General features: G+C 43.1%; 1 protein-coding gene across 1 annotated transcript in view; it reads right to left on the reverse strand.

The window, feature by feature from the left end:
- The window catches only part of SUSD5 (sushi domain containing 5), a 52,191-nt gene that overhangs the window by 16,003 nt on the left and 11,205 nt on the right, over window positions 1-24,983 (reverse strand). The window contains exons 3-4 of the mRNA XM_032268908.1: window positions 24,401-24,519; window positions 5,545-5,733 (exon numbers count right to left, since the gene is read on the reverse strand). Of these exons, the coding sequence (XP_032124799.1) occupies window positions 5,545-5,733; window positions 24,401-24,519 (308 nt within the window). The remainder of the gene's footprint in view (window positions 1-5,544; window positions 5,734-24,400; window positions 24,520-24,983) is intronic.

Genomic DNA, 24,983 nt, shown 5'->3' on the forward strand with positions numbered 1-24,983 from the left:
TTTTTTTTTTTTTTTTTTTTTGAGACAGAGTTTCACTCTATTGCTTAGGCTGGAGTGCAGTGGCACAATCTCAGCTCACTGCAACCTCCACCTCCTGCGTTCAAGCGATTCTCCTGCCTCAGCCTCCCGAGTAGCTGGGACTACAGGCACCCGCCACCACACACAGCTAATTTTTGTATTTTTAGTAGAGATGGGGTTTTGCCATGTTGGCCAGGCTGGTCTTGAACTCCCGACCTCAAGTAATCCACCCACCTCAGCCTCCCAAAGTGCTGGGATTACAGGCGTGAGCCACCATGCCTGGCTCTCGTGTCATGTTTTCAAGGTGTAACAAAGGGCAAATGACAGAGAAAGAGTCGATGACTCTCACTTTCTGGGTCGTCTCTGTTAGGCTACTCTTGCCAACAGCTGTTCTCTCTCACCTCAGTCACAAAAAGAGGATCAACTGCCACACCTGGAACCAGGAGTGGAGGCCATGGAGCCACTGAGCCCTGAGGTTAGGAGAGAGCAGAGGTATTGAAGGCAGCATGAGGCCAGGCTGGGAAAGGGGTGAGCATGCCCGGAGGACCATGAGGGCCTCTTAGAAAGACCAACACTGACAGCATGTGGCCAGGGGTGGCCATTTGGAGTGCTGGGAGATCAGAGACTGTTGTAGGATGCAACTGTCCAAGGAGAAAACATGGCCTTGAAGAGAGATAGGGACTTGGCATAATAAGGGGCCTGAAGGAAAACGCACCTAGCGCACAGTCTGCTGCATGCGTGCTTACGGAGCAAAGCATCAGGACTTTGTTTTTTTTTGAGTGAAGTTTTGCTCTTGTTGCCTGGGCTGGAGTGCAATGGCACGATCTTGGCTCACCGAAACGTCTACCTCCCAGGTTCAAACGATTCTCTTGCCTCGGCCTCCTGAGCAACTGAGTTTGAAGGCATGCACCACCACGCCCTGCTAATTTTGTATTTTTAGTAGAGATGGGGTTTCTCCGTGTTGGTCAGGCTGGTCTCAAACTCCCAACTTCAGGTGATCTGCCCACCGCGGCCTCCCAAAGTGCTAGGATTATAGGTGGGAGCCACCATGTCCAGCCGCATCAGGACTTTTCTGTAATTAGGGCAACAACCAATTTTAGTTGGATACTGAGTACATTAGAGAGGGCATGACAGACATTTCCTGTTGCCAAACCGGGAAACAGTTTGCTGAAAACCAAGAAGTGGATGTGTGGATTTGGACAGGAGGATGGAAGACTAAATGGCCCGAACCAGACCTGAACTCTAGGGGCCAGACCTAGAGAAGTACCAACAAGCAGCAGGAGAAAATGGCAGGTAAGTCTTAGCCCATTTAATGGTCAAGATAAAAGTCCCTTTGGTTAAGTGAGAGACTGCATCACCACCACTTAAGGCTGGAGCGTTGCTTGTGAACACAGCCTGGGTGGCATGTGGCTGAGGGACCCTCTACACCATCCACTCCCTCACCTCTTGCTACCCACCAGGTACGCGTGCCACACACTAGAAAGCTACCAGCTGCTTGGGTCTCTATCAAGACCGAAAGCCGCACTGGCCATGCCTTTCTGGAAAGACCAGCGCCGGGCTCCAGGATCGGAGAAGCCTGCTGGCAGAGACTAACTTCTCACTCAAGTCGCAGACAGTTGAAACCACAGGCTGCCTTTAGTTATTCATGGCAACAGGGGCTAGAGTTAATTATACCCGAGGAGGCCAGCAGCCAGTGTCAGGCACAAATCCCTTTACATACCTTAGGTGAAAGAGCCTGAATGCTCTCGTTGATCAGCATGTAGGTGAAAGAGAATGAACATTTACTGACCCCCGTACTATTTTATAAGTTCTGTTTAAATGATGTACTCACAGGAACCTCATCTCTAAGGTATCTCTGTGATAATTAGTATCTATTTTTAAAATATGGGTACTATGGGCTGGGCACAGTGGCTCACGCCTGTAATCCCAGCACTTTGGGAGATGAGGTGGGTGGATTGCCTGAGCTCAGGAGTTCAACACCAGTCTGGTCAACATGACGAAACCCTGTCTCCACTAAAAAATACAAAAATTAGCTGGGGGTGGTGGCAGGCACCTGTAATCCCAGCTACTCAGAAGGCTGAGGCAGGAGAATTGCTTGAACCCGGGAGGCAGAGGTTGCAGCGAGCTGAGATGGAGTCACTGCACTCCAGCCTGGGTGACAGAGTGAGATTCTGTCTCAAAAAAAAAAAAATACATATATATATATATATATGTATTTTTAAAATATATATTTTTATATAAATATATATATTATATATATATATGTGTGCATCCCCCACCCCCCACGTATACACTGAAAACACAAGGCTGCCAGAACCTCCTTCACACGGTGAAGCGGTGCACACATGTTAGCTTTCATTTACTTGTTTTCTACAGCCTCTGTGTTTACTGAGCACTTCCTCCAGCTGGAAACACACTTCCTCTAAAATGCCACCTTCTGTGACACCTCACTTTCCAATTTCCCAGTCTCTATCTCTTCACCTACTGCTTTTCTGTGTCTTTGAGACATCCAGTTTACTGGAGTTTCCTTTAGGGTTGAGATACTGTTTACTCAGCTTGTACGCACAGCACCTAGGATCCTGCCAAATGATGGGATGTGGAATGAATGAATGGATCCACAGATCAGCCAGTACAAGGAAGAGTGATTATCCAAACCCAGATGGGTCCAATTCCAAAACCCGTGTTTGACTCACTCCCCCACCAAGTTGACCTTTCTCCAATTTAAAGCAATTCCCTAATCAAACATGTTGATGTGCATTCAAAAAAATTAATGTGCTGAATGGAGTGAAATATCTGAAGATACTCTTGTAACACACACATACACACACACATACACACACACACACACTCTCTCTCTCTCTCTTACAATGACACAGATAGCTTAAATGTTAAATCCACAGTCACTAAACAATCTGTATATCCAGCCCAAGTGTATAAACCAGAACTCCTGCCCAGCAGCTGAAAGCTTTAACAACTGCATGGCAGTGGGAACATAAACATCATTTGGACCCACAAAACCTGCATTTAGTGCTCACTGGACTAGGGTTAGCAAACAACCCATCTGGCTGTGGGTGTGGCTCACGAGATGGCACAACTTCAGCACCTCACTGGGACATTAACAACGCAGGGTGAGCATGGGCCTGCTTCAGGGTGACGTGCTGGACAGACAGGAAGCTCAGGGCTTATCTCTGATTTTCTTGGGCAGGTGAATGATCAAAATTGGCAAGTAGCTCCTGCCTGGCACAGAGCAACAGCAACAGAAGAAAGATGAGGAAAGTTCTAGAAAATGGCTCAGATTGTGCTTTCAGCACTTGTCCCTGTCTGTAACTTGTTATTAAGTATGCGACGAGGCAAGTAAAAACCACCCAAAAAGTTTTTAGAAACTTTTTGCAACAATATGACAAGGGAATTTTATGTCTATTTAACAAAAATTGTGTTTCTATTTGGAATCTATTTTATTTTATATTAATTCATTTTTCTTGCATTTTACTGAAGTATTAATCGGCTAATGACTAGAAAAAAATGTGTAATAGTCCACGAAGAATTTGAACAGTAGTGAAATAGAAAACAACAAAACCAATTCATTAAAAGACAGTGCAAGTGTAAAAAGATAAGGCACAGAATGAGACAAAATACTTGCCACACGTTAATTGTGAACATTTCATGTAAAAAATTCTATATGTAAATAATCAAATTCAGCTCGATTAGAAAAATGGGGAAAATTCCTGGACATTTTACATAAAGAAATTCTACTGCCCTATTAACATGTGAGAAGTGCTGGGCCTCACTATTATCTGAGAAATGTATATTACGACGACAAGTCACCACAGAGCAGTCACCAGACTGGCAGTCGTGAAGCTGATGAGGTGCTGAACGACAAAGACTCTCAGACACAGCTCCTGGGCGCGTAGACTGGTCACATACTTTAGAGAACTCTGGCAGCATGAGCTGCAGCTGAACACACACATACCCCATGGTGGGGGGGGCGCACCGCAATTCCACTGCTAGGAACCAACCGAAATGTGTTCACGTGGGAGCCAAAGGAGGCTGAGGACAATCACAGCAGCAGAGTTTGTGACGGCCACAAAGTGAAAATAAGCCAAATGTCCACTGACAGCAAATTGGATAAATAAATAGTGGTGTATTTACACTGTCGATAGTAAATAGCAGTGAAGACTATACTAGCAGTGAAACCACAGCTTCAGGCAACAACACGAATGAACCTCACAGGTGTGACAGCACCCTAGGTCTCATCTGAGTTCCCTCGTGGGATCTGCAAGACATTCCAGGGACAAACTGTCCTACAAATTCAGTAACATCATGGTGCTGGAGTTATTTCCCTCTATAGAACCAGCCTCCACTGGGTACCCAGATGCCATGAGAGGTCAGGGAGGGGGTCCTTGAAAAAGTCTTGGAGTGAGAGGAGCACTGTGAGACCAGGGAACAATTCAGGGTCTGGCATGAGGTGCAAGGTATAGGAGTCGCAAGACAGGTTAGCCATGGGGCTGCCCCTGTCGCCTGCTGGCTTCTGTGTTCCTGCTGGGCTGGGGAGGCCAGGCCTGGCTATGGCTGGACACAGGGATTTCTGCTGCTGGAAAAATTCCCAAGGGGTTCGGCAGCAGGAGTTAAGGAGGCTGCGGTAACCTAGGATTCCCAGAAATGTGATGTTGATGGAATGGGAACATCTGGGGAAATCAGATCAGGTTTGGGGAACTCAGGGTCCACTAGGACTCTTTTTAGTCTCAACTAACTATTCAGACTCCACAGATCACACCTGGCATTCAGAAAGCTCCAGGCCAGGGCATAGAGTGAGGCAGCCTGGAAGCAGCAAGCAAGTCTCATCCGTGGGAACGGCCCTTGCAGCGGTTCCATACAGCTGTCCTGAAGTTGGTCTCCTTGCTCCACCCCTTACCAGCCCTGCTTCCCTCCCAAGATTGCTCAGGTGGATCAGAACTCACATGTGTGGTGTGGATCGATGGTGCTTGGAAGCCTCATATCCCACAAGAGTCCGAATGTCTTGCAACAACCCAAAGAATATTTCTCAGAGTCCCTATAAAGGTCTTGCCCAGACAAAGGAATCACCATCCTCAGGGCATCTCGGAGCCAGGCTTCCTGACATGTATTCATCATAGTGCTCCCAGCTTAGCTTACCAACTGGGGCTCATTTTCACCAGAAGCAATGCTGCTTTGTACCACAGCGGATATTCCATCGCCACCAGGTTTCCAGGGAAATAAACTAGGACGTTAACCCAGGGTCAACTCTGTACTTAGAGAAGAAGTGGGGATTTTAACTTGGGAACACTTTTCTCTCAGCATGGAAGATGAAGAGCTGAGATGCGCATTTGAAATGCTACAGGAATCCCCAAGGGGAGATGTTGCCAGGTCCAGAGCTCAGCAGAAAGGTCTGAAAGCCTCTTTTCAAAGGCACCTTGGTGAGAAGAGTCCACTGCATGCAGCCAGCCGCAGCGGAGCCCTCTGCCAGCACTGTGTGGGCACGCGAAGGTGGCCTATCCCTGGGCTGCTTACCTTTCCCGCAGGCCTGCACCAAGCCGTACCACTCCCCGCAGCTGTTACATAGCAAGGTGAAGGCGGTCTCCTGGTGGCCTATGATGTGGCCTGGGGCGCACACGTACAGCAGTTCATCCCCCATCTCCAAGCCGGTGCGGCCCTGCAGGATGGTGTGTGGGAAGGAAGGCGGGTCTCCACACGGCCTCTCTGGGGAGAAGGAATCACAGTCAGCTTTTTCAAACTGTGCGGAACTTTTTCAGCCTATGAGAAAACAGACTTAAAACACAGCTCTCCCCTGCCACCCTCAACGGTGATCACAGGGGCTGTTTCTTGGTCCCTCTGGCAACTTCAAGGCCTGGCAGAAGGCCAGGAACAGAAGAGGCACTCAAAAATACTTGTGGAGTGAATAAATGAGATACAAAGTGCTACAAGCTTTGCATTTTTAAATTGTCAGACAATGTTACCTTCTAATGTCTCCTTGAAAGGAGGGTCTGGAGATACATGCCTACCAGCAAGCTCCTTTTTGCCATATTTTGATAAGCGAACTGGAACTCTGACAAAGGTGAAATGTTACAGACATAGAGTACAGCAGAGGGTACTCCCCACTCCCCCACCCTCAACACCAGCAGCAACACCGTTACCAGTTCGGTATATATAAAAGTCACACACACACACACACACACACACACACACACACACACACACACACACACTTCTGTGATTTTTTTTTTTTAGCATAAATGGGATTTATATCATATGTATTATTGAGTGCCCTGCTGAAAAAAAATGACAAAGCATTTTTTAGGTTCACATCCAAGTTAAGCAGGAAGTACAGAGTTCCCCTACACCCCCGGCTTCCACACACACAACTTCTCCCACTGTTAAGATTCTGCACCAAAGTGGTCCATCTGTGACAACTGATGAAAGTCCACTGACACCTCATTATCACCCAAAGTCCGTAATTTACCTCAAGGTCGTCATAATTTACTCTTGGCGTTGTACATTCTATGGGCTTTGACAAAGGCACAATGACATATACCCACCATTATAGCATCATACAGAATAGCTGCACTGCCCCAAAGTCCTCTGGGCTCTGCTCATCTCTACCTTCCTCCTCCCTAAAGATTGCAAACACTGATCTTTTACTGTCTCCATAGTTTGCCTTTTCCAGAATTCACATAGTTGGAATCATAGCACGTAGCCTTTTCAGATTGGCTTCTTTCTCTTAGTAACATGCAATTATGGTTCCTCCATGTCTTCTTATGGCTTGTGAGCTAATTTATTTTTAGCACTGAATACTATTCCTTTGTCTGGATGTATCACAGTTTATTCACCTACTGAAGGACATCTTGGTTGCTTCTGAGTTTTGGCAACTATGAATAAAGCTGCTATACCCATCCATTTATAGGTTTTTGTGTGGATATTAGCTTCTGGTTCATTTGGGTAAATACCAAAGAGCCTGACTGCTGGGTTGTATAGAAAGAGTATGTTTAGTTTTGTAAGAGCTGCCCAACTGTCTTCCAAAATGGCTGTACCATTTTGCATTCCCACCAGTAATAACGGGTATTCCTGTTGCTCCGCATCCTTGCTAGGATTTATTGGTTTGTATTCTGGATTGCAAACATTTTCCCAAGTCTGTGACTCATTGTATTCTCTAGACATTGTCTTTTGCAGAACTGAAGTTTTAAATTTTAATGAACCCCAGCTTACCAATTATTTCTTTCATGCATCATGCCTTTGGTCTAAGAAGTCATTGGGATACCCAGTGTCATTTTGGTTTTCTCCTAGGATAATTTCTAGCAGTCTTATGGTTTTGTGTTTTACGTTTAGGTCTATGGTCTATCCTAGATTAACTTTTGTGAAGGGTGTAAGGTCTGTGTCTAAATAATTGTTTTTGTATGTGGATATCCAATTGTTCCAGCAGTTATGTAAAAGAGACTATCTTTGCTTCATTGTATTGCCTTTTCTCCTTAGTCAAAGATCAATTAACTGTATTTTGTGGGTCTATTCCTGGGCTCTCTATTCTATTCCAGTGATATTTGTCAGCTCTTTCACCAATACCACACTATCTTGATTGCTATAGCTTTACAGATATCTTCAAGTCCAAAAAGTTCAACCCTTTGACTTTGTTTTCCTTCTTCAATATTTAATTGGTTATTCTGGGTCTCTTATCTCTCCATATAAACAACTGCAGACTTTGTTAACCCATTTGTGCCAGAGGTTGCAATTTTTTTCTGTGTGAAAAATCATACCTTGGCAATGACCTTGAGCAGCAGAATATTAATAATTCCCACAAGCTTAGCATTCCAACAATGAGACACTTGGCACAAATGGGCTAATATCCATAAAGATAACTTGCTGGGACTTTTATTGGGGTTGTATTCAATCTATGGGAAAAACTGGCATCTTCACAATCCATGAACATAGACTATCTCTTCATTTATTTAGTTCTTCTTTGATATATTTCACCAGAGTTTTATAGTTTTCTTCATCTAGATCTATAGCTCTTGTACATAATTTGTTAGATTTATATCTAAGAATTTCATTTTTTCTTGGGGTGCTAATGTAAACGGTAATGTGGTGCTTTTTGGCTTTTTTTTCTTTAGACAGGGTCTCACTCTGTCACCCAGGCTGGAGTGCAGTGTGCGATCACGGCTCTCTGCAGCCTCGACTTCCTGGGTTTAAGTGATCCTCCCACCTTGGCCTTCCATAGTCTGGAGATACAGGCATGAGCCACTGCACCAAACTGGCAATGTGTTTTTAATTTAAAATGTCACTATTTAATTGCTGGTACATAGGAAAGTGGTTAACTTTTGTACATTAACCTTGTATCCTGCAATCCTGCTATAATTGTTTATTATTGTTATTTTTTATTGTACTTTAAGTTCTGGGATACATGTGCAGAAAGTGCAGGTTTGTTATTACAATTGCTTCTTAGTTCCAGTTTTTTGTTGATTCTTTAAGATTTTCTACATAGACAATCATGTTATCTGCAAAGACAGTTTCAGTTGGTCCTTCACAATCTATAGACCTTTTATTTTATTTTCTTATTCACCTACCAACATATTTCTCAAAATATATCCCTTCTGCTAGGCAATGAATATTGTATTTCTTTTCTTCTGCTTAATTTAGATTTAACTTGCTATTTTTTTCTTTTTTTGAGTTTTCTAAGGTGGAGGCTAAGATGGTTGATTTTATATTTTTCTTTTTTTTTCTAATATATGTATTCAATGCTGTAAGTTCGCCTCTAAGCACTGCTTCGCGCACCTTTTAAAAAGTATTTTCTCCAGGTGTGGTGACTCACGCCTGTAATCCCAGCACTTTGGGAGGCTGAGGTGGGCAGATCACCTGAGTTCAGGAGTTTGAGACCAGGCCAATGTGGTGAAACCTCATCTCTACCAAAAATACAAAAATAAATTAGCTGGGTGTGGCAGCACACACTTGTAATCCCAGCTACTTGGGAGGCTGAGGCAGGAGAATTACTTGAACCTGGGAGGCAGAGGTTGTAGTGAGCTGAGATTGCATCATTGCACTCCAGCCTGGGTGACAGAGTAAGACTCCAACTCAAAAAAAAGAAAAAAAAATTTCATTTTCATGTGGCTAAAAATATTTTAAAATTATCTTGAGATATCTTTTTTGACCCACGAATTATTTAAAAAATGTGTTGTTTAATCTCCAAGGACTTTGGGATTTTCCAGCTATCTTTCTCTTATTGATTTCATCCTTAATTCCACTGTGGTCTGAGAGAGATGTCATATTTATATTCTTTAAAATTTGCTAATTTGTGCTTTATGGCCCAGGATGTGGTCAGTCTTAATAAATGTTCCATGTGAGCCTGGGAAGAATGTGTAATCAGATAAAATAGTCTAAATATGTTAACTATATCTAGTTAACTAATGGTGCTGTCAAGTTCAACTATGTGCTTGCTGATCTGCCTGCCAGATCTGTCCATTTCTGATAGAGGGGTGTTTAAATCTCCAATGACAACAGTGGATTCATCTATTTCTCCTTGCAGTTCTATCAGTTTTTCCTCATGCATTTTGGTATCCTGTTGTTAGGCACATATACATTAAAGATGGTTATGTCTTCTTAGAATATTGACCACTTTACCATTACATGATGCTCGTCTTTATCCCTGATAACTTTTCCTTATCTGAAGTCTGCTTTGTCTAAAACTAGGATAGCTATTCCCACTTTATTTTGATTAGTGTTAGCATGGTATATCTTTCTCCATCCCTTTACTTTTTATCTATAAGTGTCTTTATACTTACAGTGGGTTTCTTATATACAACATATAGTTGGGTCTTGTTTTTTAACACTCTGATAATACCTGTCTTTTAATTAGTGTATCTAGACTATTGATGTTTAAAGTAGTCATTGATATAACTGGATAATCACTATAATTGTTATTGCTTTCTATTTGTTACCCTGTTTTCTGTTACTATTTTTGTCTTCCATGTTTTTTATGTCTTTTATAGTTTTAACTGAGCATTTTATATATTTCCATTTTCTTTCCATTCTTCGCATATCAATTATATCTGTTTTTAAAATTTTTATTTTTTCCCTTTTTTAGTGGTTGCCCTGATGGTTGCAATGTACATTTACAAATCTAACTCTACTTTCAAATAACACTATACTACGTTTCACAGGTAGTGCAAATACCTTATAATAACAAAATATGCCTAATTCCTCCCTCATGTCCCCTGTATCATTGCTGTCATTCAGTTCACTATTGAATTGCTGCTGTTATTTTGTAAAAACTATTATCTCTCTGATTGCTAAGAATACAAAAAATAAGTTTTATTTTACCTTCACTTATTTATTCTCTGATGTTCTTCCTTTATTTACATAGGTCTGAGTTTCTGACCTATATCATTCTCCTGCTCCCTAAAGAACTTCTTTTAACATTTCTTGCAAGGCAGGTCTGTTGGCAACAAATTCTTTCATTTTTTGTTTGTCTGAGAAAGTCTTTATTTCTCTTTCACTTTTGAATGGCAATTTCTTAGGGCATACAATTCTAGGTTATGGGGTTTTTTTCCTCTTAACACTTTAAATATTTTACTACATTTTCCTCTTCCTCTTCTTCTTCTTTCTTTACTTTCTTTTTTTGTTTTTTTTTAGATGGAGTCTCTTTCTTATTGCCCAGGCTGGAGGGCAGTGGCATGATCTCAGCTCACTGCAACCTCTACCTCCCAGGTTTAAGTGATTCCCCCGCCTCAGCCTCCCAAGTAGCTGGGATTACAGGCACCCACCATTACACCCTGCTAATTTTTTTGTATTTTTACTAGAGACATGGTTTCACCATGTTGGCCAGGCTGGTCTTGAACTCCTGATCTCAGATAATCTGCCTGCCTCAGCCTCCTAAAGTGCTGAGATTAAAAGCGTGAGCCACCATACCTGGCCTTATACTCTCTTCTTTCTTGCATGGTTTCAGTGGAGAAACTACATATAATTCTTACTTTTGCTCCTCTATAGATAAGGTAGGTTTTTTCCTCTAGATTCTTTCAACATTTTAAATTTATCTTTAATTTTTTGTAGTTTGTTAATGATATGTCAGGGTGTAGTTTTTTGGGTATTTATCCTATTTGGTGTTCTCTGAGTTCCCCGGATCTGCGGTTGGTTGGTTGACATTAATTTGAAGAAATTCTTGGTCATTATGGTTTCAAATATTGCTTCTGTTCCTTTCTTCCTTCTCCTTCTGATACTTTCATTATGTGTATGTTACAGTTTTTGTACTATCCCATAGTTCTTTGATATTCTGTCCTCTTTTTTATCTTTTATTTCTCCTTGTTTTCAGTTTTTGGAAGTTTCTATTGACATATCCTCAACCTCAGAGATTTTCTCCTCAGCTATGTCCAGTCTACTGATGAGCCCATCAAAGGCATTTTTCATTTCTGTTACAGTGCTCTTGATCACTCACATTTCTTTTTGATTCTTTCTTAGAATTGTCACCTGTCTAATACCCTTCTGTTCTTGTATGTCATCTAATTCTCCCATTAATGCCCTGAGCACAGTCACTGTAGGATTTTTAAATTCCTGGTCTGATAACTTCAATGTCCCTGCCATATCTGAGTCTAGTTCTGATGCTTGTTTTCACTGTCTTTAAACTGCATCTTTCATCTTTTCGATTGCCTTGTAGTTATGTTAAAAAGTGGACATGATATACTGGGCAAAAGCAACTGTGGTAAACAGGCCTTTGGTAGTGGGTTAGGAAGGTGTGGAGGGGGAGGAAGTGTTCTATAGTCCTATGACTAGGTCTTGGCCTTTGTAAGCCTGTGTCCCTGGACTGTGAACTTCATTGGTGCTCCTCATTTTTCCCCTCCCGTCTAGGTGAGAGAGGATGGCTACAGGGAGCTGGAGCTGGGAATTTCCCTCCCCTCCGTTGGTTAGACTCTGATAAAATATTTTTTGCTGACCACAATCCTTGTTAAGGACAGAATATTTGGACAATGTCCTGTTTACAAAAAAAAAAAAAAAGAACAGAATATTCTGGGGTATTTCAAATGGTTCCTTTTCCTCTCTCCCTGCTGGAAGGACAAGATTTTTCTCTGATATTTTCTGTAAGGACCTGATAGAGCCCTTGGAAGTAAAACTTCCAAAAGCATGGGTTCCCTTGATGACTGGGTCCCCCTGGAGTTTTTAACTCATAAACTTGTCCACACTGAGCTTCCAGAAGTTCATCAATTACAGTTTAGGTTTTCCTACTCTGGCATTGGTTTCTTCCGATCGCTCTGCTTAGGTAATTTGTGATTCTCTGTTTTCACCTGTGTCTTCAATTCTAGAGACAGCCATTTGCCCTGTAACCTCACTTTGCTGATGGATCTAAGAAGAGCTATGAATGTGTCCATTTGTTCAGCTTTTTATTTGTTATGATGGAGCAGTAACTTCCAAACTCCTGGCATGCTGGGTCAGAAACCAAAGTCTTTTTTTTTTTTTTTTTTTTTTTTAAATATTACAGCTCTTTCCACATTAGTACTAAAATCTACCTTACTCTTTGGTAGCACACATTATTGAATCATTACACAGACATTTATATTGATTCCAATTTTTCACTGTTAAAACAATGCTTCCAGGAACAGTCTCATATGCACATTTTTGTACCTATCTTATTCTTTGGGCTAAACCTCTAGTAGAGGACCTGATGCATCAAAGTGATGTCGCAATTAAAAAAAATCAAATTCAAATTTCCTCTTCTAATTCTACAGGTTATTTTCCTTTAGTCCATATGTAATCAAGTTACCTAAGAAGCATATTGCTTAAAAGATGGTAGGCTGAGAAATGATGAAAATAAAAAATCCGATTTGTGCTTTAAACCTCCCTGACTGGCCTCGCAGTTTGTAGTTTGGTAGCATTTTCTTAAAGACACTCATTGCTCTGCATATCCTTTCATATGAGAGAGATTTTGAATGAAGAAGTGTGTGGCTATACTTCAGGACGACAGCACAGAGTAACACATTTTGACCAAAACTACCTTGACTCTCGGAGCCTAGGAGATCAAGTGCTTATTTAACCTATAAGGTAAGTTGGGACAAGTAGTCATCTGAAACCCTTGCCACAAACCCAGGGGCTCCCTCCGCAGGGTGTGTAGGGGAGAATAAGTGAAGAATGAACCAGAATTATCCAAGTCAGTCAAGTCAGGCTGGACCAAATTCCAGCTGGTATCTCCCAGGCAAAAGGCTTGGCCCTTCTGCCTTCCTCAGCTGCCCATGACTCACGCTGGATGCCCCACTTTTTTCCTCCTCAAGGATCTGGTTCGGAGAAACCGGAAGGCTCTTCAGCAAACACTATGAAAGGACTGATTAATACTTTCAGTCTCACATAAATCTATCTAAGGAACACAACACCAGCTCCTTGGAAGGAAAATCCAGGAGCAGGGAAACTGTTTTGGAAGCAGAGAAAAAGGAACTTCAGGCTCAACTCAGATCCCACCAGACTCATGAGATCTTCTCCTTCAGAGTTAATTTTCAAAATGACACAGGCTAGAAACTGGCTCAGGAAAACCACGGTAGAGCTGCTGAGATTCTAGGTACATATACCATACGTTTCTGGATTTCCTGCAAACGTTCAAGACAGGAAACACAGTTCTGAGCTGGGGTGATTCAGAAGCTCCAGTGCAACAGTGCTGTGCGTTCACACGACCAAGTGCATGGCAAAAACACCACTCATATCCAGGCGCAACTTGACTCAGTTCCTTTCACTCCTCTTCCCACCTTGAACCTCACAAGGGAGCTATGGAAAACAGCCGACTATATACCTGGACCCTATTATCCTCTCTAGGGAAACTTACATTTGGTAAGTGTACTAACAGTCTTAATACTGCTTCTTGATTCTTCTGTAGATTGAAATTGTGGTTTGTAAACACAGATTTAAGACCAGCATTTCAACCATTTCAACATTAAAGGATATATCTATTATTTTTCCTTCCAAGAAAAGATGATTTTATAAAAGATCTTGTCTATCAATCAAATGTTTATTCATAAGCACATCTGTTTGACTCATTTTTCAATTTAAAAGGGCATATTTGCCTGCCAATTAGAGCTTCTGATAACCAGTATTTCCACAAAGAGTTTAGAAATCATACAAAAGTTGATTATTTTGAGAAATTGTTGACTTTCATCTTGACCTTGGAAATTTTAAAGAAAAGCCTGCAAAACTCCATTATTCCTTTGCAAACCTAAAACGTAAAAATTCTGAAGCAAATGCTTGACCTTTCCTCTTCCTTTTGCTGTTACCTAAGCTATGTGTCTTTAGGGCCCCCTGCCAGCTCCCTCCCACCGACTCCACAACACACAACCAGCACTGTCCTGCCCAAGAATAGCTAGTTCTTACATTCTCTACATCAGTGGCTCCCAAAGGTGGACATGCATCAGAATCACCTGGAAGGTTTGTAAAAACACACCTGGCCCTCCTTTTGAGTTTTCGACTCTGTAGTTGAGGCCCCCAAATTTGTATTTCTTGAAAGTTCCCAAGTAACATTAAGACTGCTGGCACAAGGACCATCCTTTGAGAGTTGCTGCTCTAGATCAAAAACCTACCCTCCAAAACAGGCAAAACCAATATATAGTGATAAAAATCAGAACAGAGATGGCCTCTGGCTCTCCTGGAGTAGGGAGGGGCAGAAGATTATTGGAAAAGGGCTCCAGGGAACTTTCTGGGGTGAAGGAAATGTTCTATATCATGATTAGGTGTTGATTACACAGGTATACATTTGTCAAAACTTGTCAACTTTAGATCTGTGCATTTTGCTGATGTAAATTATACCTTAATTAACTAAGTTAATTTAAAAAAATATCTCCCCTCAGAAAATCTGTAATTTGTTCAGCATGAGGTATAAGCGGTTGAAAATTATTCACAAGCTCTCCCAAGGATAAAAGATATATGCATGAAGATATTCAATCATGGTATTTATTATAGTGAAATCCATGGAATTGCCAACACGTCTAATAACAGGAGAATGTTTAATTTATATTAGTACATTCACATGATGGATTATTATAGCCATTAAAAGTCACCCTTTGAAGCATGTTCAATGTCACGGAGAAATATAGATCTATATCAATATAAACGAAAAAAGCCAGAATGCAATATTGTATGTTGTTCATATAATCCTAATTTAGTAAACTAAATAAAACATGCAGGAAACAGAAAAAGACTAATGCTAAAATACTTATATTAGGGACTGATTATGAGAGACCTTAATTTCCTTCATACTTTCCAGTAAAATAACCACATATTCACATTTGTAATAGAAAATCTATTATAACTATTATATATATAATCTACTATAACGTAAAAGTGGAGCTAATGACACTTATAGAATTGTTACTAGAATTTAATCAACTTATGCCTTGCCCAGTGCTTGCCACATGCCTGGGACTTAATAAGGTCCTGAATAAAAACGAGTTCCATTTCCCATATAAATAGCTGGAGACTGATGGTCTTTTGAATGGCTCTGAATGGATTTTGAAGTAATGATGGTAACTGAATACCCACTGTCCTTAAACCAAATAAAGTCAACCACACCATGGCTAAATTGGAATTGCATGCCACCTGGGGCCATGAAAAGGGGAAAAACAAAATGCTCATAAAAAGATAAAACCAGCTACGGGCCTGTATTTGTCTGCTATTGACACGGCGATAACAGTCAGTGGTAGAGGCTTGGTTCAAGGTAAGAGGCCAGCAGAGTTGGGAACACAGAGGATTACTGATGGATTCTTGGGGTTGGGCTACGGTCCATGAATGCAGCAAAGAATCAGTTTAATTTTCAATGGTGATTTGCTGGAAGGTTCCCCTTGCCTGGACAGACAAGGGCTGTGTCTCTGGATCTGTCAGGTTAACTTCGTTTTAACAAAAAAGAACTTCTGTAGAGAGCAGGGGAAAGCACAGATCCACAAGTAACTACGCTACCATTCTCACACTCTCTCCTTTTGGTAAGCAGGGCTCCCTAGGGGAGTTTCCTTCCAAGTCAACAGGGTAGGCTGAACGTATAGTTTATCATCCATATAAGGACACTTTTGAAAATGAGTGGGACCCTGGTTAATAATTACCAGCATAAAAAAGAACTGTCCTGGGCAAACTGGAAGGCAGGACACCCTAACATGAGCATCACACATCCCAGCCCAAACAGCAGTGCCTGTGAAGGTAAGAAATTCAAGAGTAAGAAGAAAGGAGCATCTCAAAAAGCAAAAAGCCTGCAGGGTCTGAGTCCCTGCTCCCCTACTCGCTTTGGACAAGTAACTTTGTTGTGCCTCAGTTACTCATCCGTAAAATTTAAATAACAATCAATTCCTGCAGTGTCGTGGGGATTAAATGCGTGAACACAGGGCACTCTAGCAGGTGTTAGCTATTACTATTTTCCTCCTGAAGTCTGTGGGCAATCTGAAGCAAAGCCCACAGTTAGAACTGCGGCCTCAGGGTCAAAAAAAGTGGTGGAGATGTTTGCATCAGGTTTAACTGGATCCTGGGACTTGGGAGGGGTGGGGACAGGCACAGGAAGGCGCATGGGCGAGAGGTCTCATCTGCACCTCCCAGGAGCTGTGTCACTTGAAACAAAGCACCAAATCTCTCTGTTCTTCAGTTTCCTCATCTGAATAGAGAGAACGATAACACCCTGCCTACAGTATTACCTCACTGATTAAATGAGATAACATTTGTGGGAACACTCGGAAAAGCACAGTTTTGGAGGTATAGAATATAACTGTAAAGCTGCTCAATAATTTTTTTTCTTGTTCTCTTTTTTGTGTTTTAAGGTATCATTTATACAAATACAATTCATCAATTTAAAATGTACAGCTTAGTCAATTTTGCTAAACGTATCCAGTTGTATCACTACCACCACAATCAAGGTGTAGAACAACTCTCATAAACCATATTCTACCTGCCCTTGGCCCTGGATGCCCTCCCCTACTCCATACTACACCAGGCAACTATTGAGCTACTTCCTCTCACTGGGGAATTTCATTCAAATGGAATAATACAGTATGTACATTTTGTGCTTGACTTTTTTCATTGAGCTTAATGTTATAGAGATTCATCAATGTTTTTGCATGTATTAATATTTCATTCTTTTTATTGCCAAATACTAATCCATGGTATGGATATACCATATTTTTTGATCCATTCATCCATTGATGAACATTTGGGTCACTTCTAGTTTTGGGGTTTTGTGATAAAATTGCTGTGAACATACATTTTTGGGTGGTCATATACTTCTCTTGGGTCAGTACCCAGGCATGGAATTACTTGGTTATATGCATATTAGCTGCATACATTTTTTATATACATACATACGTGTATACACACATATACGTGCATATTAAACTTTGGTGAATTATGTTGAAAGAAATTATGGGTTGGTTTATTGAAAACAGCATAACACAAGGTGAAGAAACCACAGTATTATCATCACGTTATGGTGTTAGAGTTATGTGGCATTAGATACTAATCACAGTCATGGCCCATACTTATTGAGGTCTAGGCTAAGTGATTTACTTGTATTATCCTATTCTGTCCTCTTGACAACTCTATGTCATAGGTTCTAATATTTTTCCCAAGACAAGTAAGTGGTAGAGCCCAGATTCAAACCCAGGGATTGTGGGTATAGAGCCCACGGTTCTAACCTCTGTTCATTATTACTGTGTTCCAGATGTTGCTTCCTTTGAGAACATCGTGGTTTAGCTCTGATTCACTTTCTTGTCATAAACATGGGGCTTAGAGGACTTTACATGAAAGACAAGTTTGGGGGCTCCTGATCTATTGGACTGTACCACCAGTAGCCAGAACGATTTTCGGAAAATGTTCAAAAAATGCATGCTAGCTGAGAACTCTACAATGGTTTCCTTCTTCCTTTCCAGCAGCTGCTGTGTAACAGCATACAGGTAGATACCTCCAAGCCCATGCACAGAGGCCACGTGGACCCTCGATGGATCAGCAGAGGCTTAAGAATAAAGTTGTCCCTGGGTGCACCCAGCCCTGGGCACTCATGTATGTGTCTGCGAGGCAGGGCTTTGAACTCCTCCTCACATTTACCACATGCCAGAAAACCAAACCACAAGTATCTAACCACACCGACAGGTCCAGAGCACAGCCCCAGCTCTTCTGAGCAGCACAGAAGTGGAGAAGTCTGTCTGGGTTGTTGGTGCCTACGGTCCCAGGCCACAAAGACATCACAGAGATACCTGCTTCTGGGGCCAAAAGACCCGCTGGCAACACTTCCCTGGCTGCCCAGACACTTGGCATTCGTGGAAACTGGCTGTGGCATATCAGGACTGGTCTAGCCCACATTTTTGGAGCAGGAGACCTCAGGTCTGAGGAAACAAGACCTGATGCCCACCCAGGCCTGCGTATGTGGGTGGCAGGAGAGGGACATCGTTGCTAACTGTGACAAGGATGACTGGGGCTGCCCTCTGCAGCCACCTCAGGGCTGCCCAACAACTACTCAAGCCCCCGAGATTGTGCTGACCCGGCCGACTCTCCCAGGGCTGCAGCACAATGGCTCACCCGGAGCTAGTCTCCCAAAGCCACTGGGACCTTCAGGCTCCTGGCCCTTGCTACCCCTGTTCTGTCTGCAATGTCCTGTCCTCCGTTCCCTACTATTGTCCCCTCAATGTATCCATCTCACTGCCACTGCTTAGGAAGCCTCCCTAATAGCCTTTCTCCTATGTGTCATGAAAAAATATTCATCTCTTACCTATCCTGCATACTGTTAACTCATTGAGAGTGGGGAGGAGTTATCTGTCTATCTGTCTATCTATCTATCTATCTATCTATCCATCTGCCTATGTGTCATCCATCTGAAGCACCCACAATGAGCATTGGACTTTGCCTGACCCTGGACAAATAAATGAACAAATAAATGACCAACAGCAGGTTTGCGGTAATGAGCTCAGAGGCTTTCACGCCTCCCTGGGAGACCCTGAACTAAGTGTTCTCTATCAGCTGTACCAAGTAATGCAATTGATCGGTTCCAATCTGGTATCACAGCTGGAGAACTTCCCCAGAGTTATTCCAGAGACACCAGGCCTTCTCCAGGCAGACCTGGAAATTAGCTACTCTCAAAAATTCCTGATCATTCACCAAGACTCTCTTGATGACATAAAGGAAGGGAATAATTTTACTCCTGTTTTGAAAGGCAACAGAGGCAATCATAAAGTATTCAGGGGAAGAGGAAGACAGGACTGAGAAGGTGAAGGGAGCTGGGGAGAGGGAAGCAGGTCTTAGACGGGGAGAAACACAAGCACACACCCAGTGGAGCCTCTTGGGGCAACAGAGGGTGAGAGGAAAAATCAAGTCCTCCAGACCCCAAGCTGCAGACCCCACAGACAAGCTGCCAAGAGAAGCAAAGCCAGAAAAGCCAAGTGGAGGCAGCTGATTTCATCAGCATCCAGTTGGTTAAAAATAACTTCACTTATTAGTTTAAGTGAGATCACCACAGGGCTGGAAATTCACTGTCAGTGAAACCAAAATACCGAAAGGAAAATGAGAAAAGTCTACATTCACGATGAACTTTCTTTCTATAAAGAAACACAGGAGGAAGCTGCCTGAACATTCCGCAGGCTCTGTTTTCCTTCTGGGCTCTTTATGAGGCACATGTCTGCCATTTTTGGAATTAGCCCTCTTCATCCTTCCAGTCTTGCCAAAGAGAAGCAGCTCAGCACCATGCAGCATCACTGGGACAGAGGCAAGCTTTGGAGGGATCCAGCACGGGCGTCTGCTGAGCTGGACCTCACCTACACTCACGTGGGAGCCTCCCGGCACAGCCTGTTCTCCTCTGCTTCTGCCAAGGCGCTGCACCTTCCTCCGGCAAACAGATTTCCCTTGTTGACTGTGCTGTCGACAAAGGCTCTACTGAGGAATAGCAGCAGCTCTGCTGGGAAGGGCGGACCCTGTGGGAGCCGTTCAGATGCTCTTTCTAAACGAGAAAAGGCAGAGGGACAGGGATAGAACTCTCTCTGAGTGACTTTGGGCATCCATCCTGCTTTTCCGTTAAGCCTCAGGAAAACAGCCCTGTGGCCCTCATGCCATCTGAGCAGGCATTCCTGGCTCCTCTTCACGGCTCACCTGAAGCTTCCTCACCAATCAGCCCCAGCAGGACCAAGACTCCCGTCTCCCTGTCCAGACTCCCTTGTCCGGCGATCAAGGCTGCTGTCCAAGACTCCCTTGACCAAGGCTCCTGTCCAGCCTTGCTTTGGTGGCAAGGGGCAGCCAGGCTAGGCTGGGGTGAGCTGCTCCGGGCCGCCGGGCCCCCGAGCACTGCAACAGTGAGGAGTCACACACACTGCCCGCTCTGTTCAAACGGAATGTGCACACACACGCCAACAGGTGTCACGGGAGCCTCGGCACAGGCCTCATCTAAAGCGTGCTGTCCTGCTCCGCTCACACGTGGGCATGAGCTCAGGGAGCCCGGAAGCTGGCGACAACATAGACACTCTGCCTCTGGACACATCCGGACAGTTTGCTGCTGAGCCGTCTGGCTCGCCGGGCCGGGTCTCCGCACCCTCCAATTCCAACGCGCTCCCTCCAACCGGCTCGCCATGACTCAGTGTTATTTGTTTTTTAGGTTTATTTTAGTCTGATGCTGTTGCTGTTTTTGGAGGCGTATGTAGACCATTTGCTGTTGTTGTTGTTTGAGAGAGGGCTAGGGTCCCACTCTGTTGCTCGGGCTGGAGTGCAGTGGCGTGATCATAGCTCACGGCAGCCTCAACTCCTGGAGTCCAGAGATCCTCTCGCCTCAGCCTTCAGAGTAGCTGGGACTACAGGGTGCACCAGCATGCCCGGCTAATTGTTTTATTTTTTGAAGAGATGGGCTCTTGCTGTGTTGCCCAGGCTGGTCTGAAACTTCTGGGCTCAAGTTATCTTCCTGCCTTAGCCTCCCAACGTGCTGGATAACAGGCATGAGCCACCATGCCCGGCCTGAGCTTTTTGTTTTGTTTTGTTTTGTTTGTTTGTTTGTTTGTTTGTTTTCTGAGACGGTCTTGCTCTGTTGCCCAGGATGGAGTGCAGTGACGTGATCTCAGCTCACTGCAACCTCCACCCCCTGGGTTAAAGCGATTTTCATGCCTCAGCCTCCTGAGTGGCTGAGATTACAGGCACGCGCCACCACGTCTGGCTACAGCCTGAACTTTTAGACATTTAAAATTTTTATATAATTTCAAAGTGACATAAACACAAAAGCAAGGAACCCGCCCTTTATGCAGGGTCACCAATGTGTTTTCATTTTGCCCCGTTTACTTTATCATTCTCTTCCTTCTCTTCCTCCCTCCACACCACACACACACACAAACACACACACCAGTGTATACATACATATGTGAATATGGATATATATGTATCTATAATTCTTTTTTGAATCATTGGAGAGTAAGTTGTAGATACGCTGTCCCTTTGTCCCTAAAAATCTTTGTGTGCATTTCCTAAAAACAAGGGTATTCTATTACATAACTGCTGTAAAGTTATCCAAATCAGAAAATTTAAATGTTGACACAATACTATTATTTAACTCATAAACCATATTCAAATTTCATCAATTATAGATATTGTTTCCTAGTTCAGGGTACAATCTAGGATCACAAATTGCATTTCATTGTCGAGTCTTTTAATAGTATATCTTAATCTAGAACAGTTACTTAGCCTTTCTTATTCTTGATGTTTTTAAAAAAGAGTAGGATGTTCTTTGATTTGAGTTTGGTTAATGTTTCCTTGTGATTAGATTCAGTTACACATTTTTGGAAGGAATATGCATAAAAATGAATCACTGAATCGATGTGTTCTTTGAGTGCAATGTGTCATCAACATTGAGTTGTCCATGACTGAAATCTGGAGTCACCATCATGACGTTGACTTTGGTGCCCTACACGACATGAATGGATGTTCTCAGCCTCTGGCTTCATGCACTACAGTTGTGGGCAAAAGGGGCACAGACTTGCATACATATAACTTGCTTAATGGTCTATGAGATGGAAAGTCCAGGCTGGCCTGTTGGGTGAGGAGGAACACATGTCTCAGTTGCCCTTGTCACCCAAGCCAACAGCCAGCCAACTCCCCGGAGCCAGGCTACCTAGCCAACAGCAGGTGACCACAGACTTACGAATGAGTCCCACCAAGACCAGCAGAAAAGCAACCAAATGGGTGGTTTACAAAACTGTAAGCGAAATAAATAGTGGCTGTTTTAAACCACTACAATTTGGGGTGATATATCAGCTAGCAAAAGCTAACTGATATCTCTTGTTCATTGGAGAGACAAATAAGACTCAGAAGCCCTACCTATTTCTTTGACATGACTGAAGGGAAAAGGTTGTCCTGTTTTGCTTCTGACTCTGTTCTGTCTCCTTCTGTTTATGTGACTCTCTGCTTATGTTCAGAATTTAAAAGACTATTTAAATTTACTAATGTGGGCCAGGTACAGTGGCTCATGCCTGTAACCCGAGCATGTTGGGAGGCCGAGGGGGGTGGATCGCCTGAGGTTAGGAGTTCAAGACCAGCCTGGCCAACATGGTGAAACCCTGTCTCTACTAAAAATACAATAAATTAGCTGGGCATGGTGGAACACGCCTGTAGTCCCAGCTACTTGGGAGGCTGAGGCACGAGAATCACTTGAACTCAGGAGGCGGAGGTTGCAGTGACCTGAGATCATGCCATGCACTGCAGCCTGGGTAACAAGAGTGAGACTCTGCCTCAAAAAAAAAAAAAAAATTTACTTGTGTGTGTGGGGTGGTGGGGGGGGAAGGGAGGTTTAAAGAAAAAACAACATAGATACTGCTCTCCCTGAATTTCTTGAAAACAAGGTCACATCTCTCAGTTGCTTGATTGAACCAATGATGGCAGGAGACTCTCCCAACACCCCTCCATAGAAACCAGCAGATGCAGAGCCCTTCCTAGAGAGGGACCCTGGAATAGAAGAGCCTTAGGGTTCACCATGACTCTTACTTTTACCAACTCCTCTGATTCCTTTCTTAGAGATGAGGATTTGGTGCTTCTGGGCTGCAGCCAGAGGATTTGGATTTTCAACAAGTTCTTCTGGTGTTTCACGTCACCAGGGAGTTTGGGGAACACTGCATTACAGAAAGAGTTCTCAACCTGGGCTGCACATTAATATCACAGGGGGGTTTGAAAAAGCCAGAACATTTAAATCAGGATCTTTAGGGCTGGCACTGAGGCACCAGTATTTGTTAATACCACCCCCTGCCCAGCCCCATGAGTCCAGTGTGCAGCCAAGAGGCACCTGTGCTCGTTTCTTTGACTGATGAGTAAGGAGCTTGCTTCCCTCTCCCCCATTCACATGAATATTCCTTTTCAACCACACGTGTTTCTGATAACAGAGGTGCACTTATTTTGGTGCATACAAAATGCTACCCTGGAGGCTTCTTTATGGTTTTCTCCTCATCACTCAGCTGATTTCCCAATAGGAATTTGAATTTTCCTTACTGTGAGCAGTTTCCTAAATCCTATAAATTTCTTTTTTTGGAAAACAAAGAAAATATATATGTAATTGAAGTTTTGCTCTTGTGGCCCAGGCTGAAGTGCAATGGTGCGATCTCGGCTCACCACAACCTCTGCCTTCCGGGTTCAAACCATTCTCTTGCCTCAGCCTCCCAAGTAGCTGGGATGACAGGCATGCGCCACGATGCCCGGCTAATTTTGTATTTTTAGTAGAGACAGGGTTTCTCCATGTTGGTCAGGCTGGTCTCGAACTCCCAACCTCAGATGATCGGCCTGCCTCAGCCTCCCAAAGTGCTGGCATTACAGGTGTGAGCCACCGCGCCTGGGCTATTTTTTTTTTTTTTTTTTAGTGTACTGTCCAATATGAAGAGAGACCGAAGGGCAAGCTTTGAACATCAGCGGCTGTATGAGATGCTGCCAGGGCTCTGTCCATATTCTCTAGATACCTTTACCACTCCCATGCACAGGGACTCTGGGTAGGCACCTTTGCCTCTTTGTTGGAGGGTGGCACTCAGGCTTCAGGGACCTTTTGCCTATGCACACACAAAAAACAGAAGAGCCTGGGAATTTATATCTCCTGAAGCAATCCTTCACCCATGACTGATAGGTGTGGTATCAATACTCCAGCTCCCTCACCCCAATCAGAAAAACTGTGGTTACATACATATATTACCTCCAGGGGTTTCCTGAGTCACTGAGCCGACGTTACCCACCACCTCACCACCACTGTGAACTTTGCCTAATGTCGCACTGATGCGTGACCCCCTTCCCTGTCTTGTCCACTTCCCCATCGCCCTATTGGCTTTTCTTTGGAAGACTTCCTGATAAATCATGTCTAGTAAATCCTCATTTCACGGTTTTCTTCTAAAGAAACTGATCTAAAAGCAACCCCCAAGAGCACATTCTCCAGCACCTTTAAAAAGGCTCTGGCACTCACCTTCATCCTTAATACAAAGGGCACTGTACGTGCCACCAGGAACTGGGTTGCTCTCAATCCTCACGTCAACAGCTCTCATGATTTGCTGTTCTCCACTTCCTTTGCTACACATGGTTGTTCTGAAATAGACAAAAAAAAAAAAAGACACTGTATGAGGAGAACTCTGGGTTGAAAATAATAAGGAATAATTCTCTTCTGCTGTAAGCTCTGACTGAAAGCATTAATCTGGACACATTCTCCGCAAAATAAATAAATAAATAAAAAGGTCTAAATTCAGAAATACAGCTGATGCTTCAGCTGAAGTCATAGGTATCAATTCGAGTTTCAAAGGCAATATATTGTTGATCTCTTCTAGTATATGTTTGTTTTTATTTCATAAAATTCTGCTATTTTCATTTTCTCTTATTTTGCGCTTCAAATTTCTTTAGATCTTTAGTTAATGAACCTTCAGATTTTTTTCTTTTCTAACGTAAATATTTAATGTTTTAGATTTCCGCCTAGGTATACTTTTGCTGCACCCCATGAGTTTGGGTATGTATATTTTTAATATCACTGAGTTCTAAATATATGCTGATTTCCATTA

This window comes from Sapajus apella, unplaced genomic scaffold (genome assembly GCF_009761245.1).
Source record: "Sapajus apella isolate SASKATOON/1434 unplaced genomic scaffold, GSC_monkey_1.0 scaffold4, whole genome shotgun sequence".
Classification (NCBI taxonomy): domain Eukaryota; kingdom Metazoa; phylum Chordata; class Mammalia; order Primates; family Cebidae; genus Sapajus; species Sapajus apella.